This window comes from Octodon degus, unplaced genomic scaffold (assembly GCF_000260255.1).
Source record: "Octodon degus isolate 3935 unplaced genomic scaffold, OctDeg1.0 scaffold00290, whole genome shotgun sequence".
NCBI classification, from domain to species: domain Eukaryota; kingdom Metazoa; phylum Chordata; class Mammalia; order Rodentia; family Octodontidae; genus Octodon; species Octodon degus.
The window spans coordinates 2,199,175-2,205,902 of NW_004524866.1; the positions used below are offsets into that span (position 1 = coordinate 2,199,175).

General features: G+C 36.4%; 1 protein-coding gene across 1 annotated transcript in view; it reads left to right on the forward strand.

The window, feature by feature from the left end:
- The first annotated feature begins 482 nt into the window (after window positions 1-482).
- The window catches only part of LOC101573447 (vomeronasal type-2 receptor 116-like), a 21,094-nt gene continuing 14,848 nt past the window's right edge, over window positions 483-6,728 (forward strand). The window contains exons 1-3 of the mRNA XM_004647181.1: window positions 483-542; window positions 679-848; window positions 1,925-2,149. Coding sequence (XP_004647238.1) covers window positions 483-542; window positions 679-848; window positions 1,925-2,149 — 455 coding nt within the window. The remainder of the gene's footprint in view (window positions 543-678; window positions 849-1,924; window positions 2,150-6,728) is intronic.

A 6,728-nucleotide genomic window follows, 5' to 3' on the forward strand; every position in this document is an offset into this window, starting at 1 on the left:
AGTGCAATTTGTACCCCAGACATTGGAAATTAAGTGTGGCTATGAGTTTCAGAGCATGTAACTGGTACACAGAGAATTCAGATATACAAGGAATGTCCTGTGGCTGTAACTCTTGGTCATGGGCCTGTCAAATGATAGCTCTTTATCTCCCACTTTGGAAAGAATAATGCTTAGTATTTCTTGACCAAGCTTGAGGCTTTTCAGAATATTTCAACATAATCCTAGCATTAAATGCTCTAGTGCAATCTATTAACAACTCCGCTAGTGTCATCCATGCTAGTGGCTTATTGACAAAGACTTGAGAGCAAATCTGCCCAGGCAGAGGTGGCCCCTGGGATACTGCTATCAGTAGAACTGCATTATGGTGGCTCCCTCTGGAGAAAATGCAACTCAATCACAACTTCTTCCTTCTGTTTTTCTCTTGGATGCAAGACCTCAGATTTACAGGCCTGAGGATATTGGTGGCAAACTTCTCCAGGGACATGGAGCAGCCACTGTTGAAAGGCGATGGAGCATCAGACGGTCCACCTGAGTCAGAAAGTGTCAGGTTGAATCACATCACACATATAAGGTATTTATTTACTTGACTCAGATTGCAAGTTTCCTCTTCACTCAGCCATAAGCTTTGAGTAGGCATCTAAGATGTTTCCCTTCATTGTTTTCTTCCTTCTCCTGCAGCTTCCTGCCTTAGTGTGCACTTTTGAAAATGAAGGCTGCCTTCACCTCAGGAGCACCAGTGTGCAGATGGATGGAGATGTGGTGATTGGGTGTTTCTTGTCTCTTTATTACTATATCTACTATACTGGTGTCCTTGATATAAAGCCTATTACAGACTTCTATTTCATTCAGTAAGTCTCTCCTTCACTTATTTGTTTTCTTGTGGATATTAGGATAAGAATGTCTATGGATATGGATAATGGCTATAGATAGCTTCATCAAAATTCTCTATACTGCTGCCTCGCTGCCCATCCACACGTGTACAAGAGGCCTGTTTATAGGTATTCCTGGTCCACTTTTTATACTTCTGAATGTGGAAAGAAGATATTCTTTTTATTTGTTTTCCTATCTTCTTGTTTTCACTCATAGAACCTGAGCAGGACCTCACCATCCACCGTGGTTCAGGTTCTTCCTCCTACCTCGATATCACTGCATGACATTAAGTGATGCTCTTCATCTCAATTGATCCCTTGGATTGAACTAAGTGCTAAGTGGCTGTTACCTAATATCCCCTTAGACTATCAAGGATTTGCTGGTGTTTCTCTAGGTATGCATAAATTTCCTTGCATTTTTTGCAGAGTGTCTTCTGATATTGACCCTTCTGGTTGGAATAATTTCTTCCTGTAAAATACTCAGTTATTATTTCAAATGAACCTTAGGGTGTCCTACGACTCCTAGAATTGCAAACTGGGCCCAGAGTAAGGGATGAGTCATCTGTGAGACTTTTCCCTACCAATGCAGTTATTTCTGAGTTGGATTGTGTCTCCTTTCTCTATTCAGATAATACCTTATCAGGCGATTTCCTAAAATATTAGTTGTCATAGATGTGCTCAATTACAAACATATATGTATTGTACTTATTTACAAACATGATTAATGAATTTTCCAAAGTGTCAGAGAATTCCAGTAAATGATGTGTGCTTTTGAAAGAAAAGGAGATGTCAGTGGAACAATGACTGATTTTTACGGAAGAAGCTGACCCACAGTGTTCCTGTGGCAGCAACCCATATGAAGAAATAAAATTTAATACAGAAAGATCTTCCTTGGTCATAACACAGTACCACTGCCTTGTTCTAAAGATTACACATCAGGATGTTTGGCTGGCATTCTGATATGAGCAGAAACTCATTGTTCACCTCACCATATCCCAAAGTGTTTCTTTCTAACATGTGTAGAAGATGAAAATGTTTCTTCAGATATTTGGCAGGTTCTTGGGTGCTACAGACTCCCTGATTCTGGTCACGCATAAAGTTGTGACACTGCGGCTTTTATCTCAGCAGCTGCTTTTAAGGGGCTCCCTGGTGGGAGCTCTTTGGAATCTAACCCATAGAAAGTATCTCTACCTAGACTCTTCCCAATCAGAACCACAGAAAGGGGTTACTCAGCACTGGAATAGCAATTTCACAAGTGGCAATTCTGCAGACCTGGTGATGTAACTTTTTCTCTACTTTTTTTCTTCTGTGTAATCATGTATGTATTACTTACCACCAGCTTAGCAAATTTAGTTTTATTCTTTTTGATTTGGTGATGGAGAGTTTTCTTATATGCAAATCCAGGCCTCTGCATTAACCAGCTGGGATTATGGTCTCTAAAACTAGCCCTTATTTGTGAGCAGGGGCAGCAGAGTAAGCAACTTGGGCCTTTCCCTTCTATTTATTCCTAGACACTTGTCCTATGCTTACATAGCTCTTGATAAAGGGACATCTGGTGATGATCGTGCTACCTGAAGCCTCTGGGCTGACGGGCTTCCTCAACTTAAATTTTGTGAACAGCTGGAATTATAGGCATTTCTCATCACACACCGAATGTGTGTTTTTCTTCCATCATTTTCTAAATTATGTGTCCTTACAAATGCACTAAATTGCAAGCTTTAATTCTTGTTCTTGCTATTGTTTCTGCTTTTTGGTGACAGATGAGCAATGGTTTTGAGTGTATGACTCAGAAAACTGCTCAAAAATCTCCTAAAGTGTGTGAGAAGATTAATTATTCATGTCACACTTTGACAATTATAAGAAAGATTTTTTTTTGACTGAGAAACTGCACTCAAGGAGGGGCTCATGATGGAGTCCAGGTAATGCCCCCGGGAGGATCCTAACTAAAGAGAGCCCAGTGTGATCAGACAGCATCTGGGTATAGTGGGGGATGAGAAACTGACCAGCTATCAGGCACTATCAGATTTCAAGGCTAGTTCAGGTATATAGTATCTGTTTGTATTCCTAGGAGGAGAGAATGACCTACCTACTCTGCTGTCCTCACGTATGCTCAGAGGGTCAGGCGGCTGTTGCAGGGGGCCCTGCTCTAGACTCACGCTCTGTGAGCTCCGTCTGTGACTGAGAAGAATGCCCTTGCATTTCTGAGTTTCTTTGTCCAGGAACAAGAGTCTCAGGACGGAGTTTAGAATCCTATAAAATGAGAAAGGAAAAGGAAAGAAGTTTTGGAAAATAAAATGTATGTCTTTTAAGACAACCTCTTGTGGAAAATTTAATTTTAATATTTTAAATGATCATAATGCAAATACAGTGGCCATAATACTGTAGCCTTGATAGCATTTTGACTTTCTCCACATAAATATAGGCACAGTCAATGTAGAATTATTTTGCCTTCGTTTTTTATCAACTTATTTTCCTTTCATAACATATATATGCTAATTATTATGCATGAATAATGTATATACTTTCTTCCAATTGTAATTCAATTCACACTCAATTTTGGATGTTCCAAGTTGTTAATTAATCTCTCCTGTCATTTAAGGAGGGCAGTTGATATGTGGTACTTAGAGCAATGCTCTCTGGTTAAAGCTAAAGAATATTAAACGGTACAACAGCTGTGTTAAAAAAGTATACAAATAATATAATATAAAATTTAATTTAATATATATGTATGTACATAAAATTTAACTTGTTTTCTGCATGCTGTCAAACTAAGTACTGAAACAAAATAATGGAACTTTTCAACCCACTACTCGGGGAAGCAATAATTCCTTCACCTCTACATTGGATAACTGGCCTAACATGAAGTTAAACCAATGGTACCATGTGGATGTATGGGTACATTCTGTATTAACATTTGTATTGATCATATTGCATATATTATCTTAACAATATGTTATTAGGTGACTTACTCTATATCATGTTTTTTTTTGCTTTGTTTTTGGAAAGGCTTTCAATTTCTAGATTAATGTTTTACATATTAAGGAAAGGAAAATAATGTTGATCAAGCATCCTATAAATGATTTGCTAGGATTTTTTGCTTGTTGTAAATAGTTTTTTAAAAATCATGTTTATTTGGAACAGATATAACCCTACAGGTTGGAAAAAAATATCCATGATTTGCATTATGGTTTTTTGTTTTAGCAGTGTGTCTCACTGTATAATGTTAAAAATACTTCTGTGTTATGTATTACTTACATATCATAAAAATATTTACTATCTCTGAAATTTATTCTGTTATAAATATGTTTTTCACTTAATTTTAATTTTCACAAGAGTTTACTTTTCACTATAAATAATTAACATTTAATGAATTTAATGCAAATCTTTTGACCACAATGATTATCAGATAGACAGATATAGACAGACAGACAGACAGATAGATATATAGATAGACAGATAGATAACTTTTTTTTTCTTTTTCTTTCTTTTTTTTTTTTTTTGGTGGAACTGGGGATTGAATTCAGGCCCACGAGCTTGCCAGGGAAGTGTTTATTCTACTAAGCCATCTCCCTCGCGATAAGTAACTTTTCAATAATCTATCACATTAATCCATGTATTAGTCGTTTTTGCTCTAAATAATCTGCTCCTTTTATGTTCTCAATCTCACTACTTTCATAGATTTTCCAAATTTCAGAGCACTTATGTAATATTTGTAATTGATATAAAATTTTTTTCTTAATGTTTTGTATAGTGGCAACATTGATAAAATTTTTTTCTATTAACATTTATAAAATATTTTTCTTGTTTCATACTCCTTTTTTTTTTTTTTTTTTTTTTGGCGGAGCCAGGGATTGAATTCAGACCCTTGCGCTTCCCAGGGAAGCACTTACTCTACTGATCCATCTCCCTGGCCATCTTACTATGTTCTGTTAAGGCCATTGCTGTACAATATATGATTTTTTCAAAGGACTTTCACTTACCAACTGTATATCAGATATCTGCTATTTTCTCATTTTCTTTGTTTTTGTTTGGGGCCAGTACCAGAATATTGTTTAATTTCTTAGTTGAATAATCCTATTCTCAATAGGATATTCATGCATGATTGTCTCCTCAGTTCTTTTTCTCTCCTACCTTGATGAATATTTATTCCATGATGTGGAAACTCCAGAGCAACACTAAATACCTCTGATGCTAACAAAGAAATCTTGTCTTGACAACTTCATCAATGAAAATGCTTTTGATATACAGCCTCAAGAAGCTTCATTGCATAACATTCAAAGGAGATTGCATTTTGTCAGTTATAGATTGAGTTTTCTTTACATAATCTCGAGGAGGGGAAAGGTGGAGCAATTGTCTGTGCCTTGAATCGCAGAAAGGAGGGTGACTTTTTATTTCTTACCCTAACCTATATGCATTATAACTCATTGCTTTACTCTTTAAAAAAAATCTAAGTTTTGACTTGAAATGATTTTAGTTTTATCTTTAATTATCAGATAAAATCATGTATATTCATAGGTATAGTGTTCTATGCTTCTAGATGTTTACATTTCCTACTAGTTAAATCAAGTGAACTAATGAATCCATCAGCCCAGTATTTCTTCACGTGCACAATTGTGGATAGCAATTTTGTTTGGATATTTTTGATAATAATATTATAGAAATATCTTTCTTCCAACAAGATCAGTCAAATCCTCTCAGGATTAATCCTGGAACCACATTCAGCACCTTGTAGACTTTTCGTCACTGTCAGCCATCTGAATAAGTCACAGCCATTGCTTGACCAATTTGTTCTCTATGAAAGCCTGAGAGAATGTTTTCTCTCTAGGTGACTCTCCTTAGGCACATTATACACTGTTCATCACTTTCCTCTGCGGCCCTATAATCTCCTTGATCAAAAAACTTGGGACACCACTTAGTGAAACAATGTCACAGCAGAGGTTCTCTTATGTTCTGAGTCCTCACTGACCTTGGAGGGCTAGGGCTAAGAACCTACTTAGAACAAGCTCAGCAAAGCACAGGGACCAAGGTTCAAGCCCCCAGCACCACATGCCCGCCAGCCCCGCCCCCTGGTGGGCTGAGCTGGCCACACACACACACACAAATAAATAAATAAATAAAAATTAAAGAAAAAAAAAACACTGGCTATCCTTTTAACACAAGTTCCGTTTTTAGTTATATAGGTCTTGCTTTATCTTGGTCTTAACCATCCAGCAGAAAGTGGAACCATGAGGTATAAAAAATAAAGCTATATTAATATGCTGAGCTGTAAAAGGCTCAAGTCTCCAACTTCTGACAATTGGAAGATGTGCTGATAACTCACTATCATTATGGACTCTTGGTCTATATTGGGTTATTTTGCTAAATTCAAGTACCTACAATCTTTGGACTGCCATTAGTATGAAAAGTTCCTTTAAAGACTTCTCCAAATATAGCCTCTGTAACTTAAATGGAACACATATCTCTGACAAAAAAAAAAAAAAGATGGATATGTTGAGAGCCATGGAAGCTAGGAAACTGATCAAATGTGTGTAGGCAGAACTAGGCCTCAGTGCCTAAAGCAGACAAGCTACCTTAGTCCTGAGATAAACATCCTACCTGGTTTAAGTCACCTCTTAGCCACTAGGAAACCTTGCAGCATATGTTACTAATTTTGCAAAAGTATAAAGAAAATACCATTTTATTGTGAAAAAATAAAGAAATCCAAATGAAAAAAAGAAATATATTTTTCCTACAATAAAATATTTAAACAGAAATGGATGCTTGTTAGTATTGAATACTATTTGTAATTTTAAAAATATATTATTTTCACCTTGAAAATGGTGAGGATATTTTAAAAGATCACATTTCCTAAAGAACTAC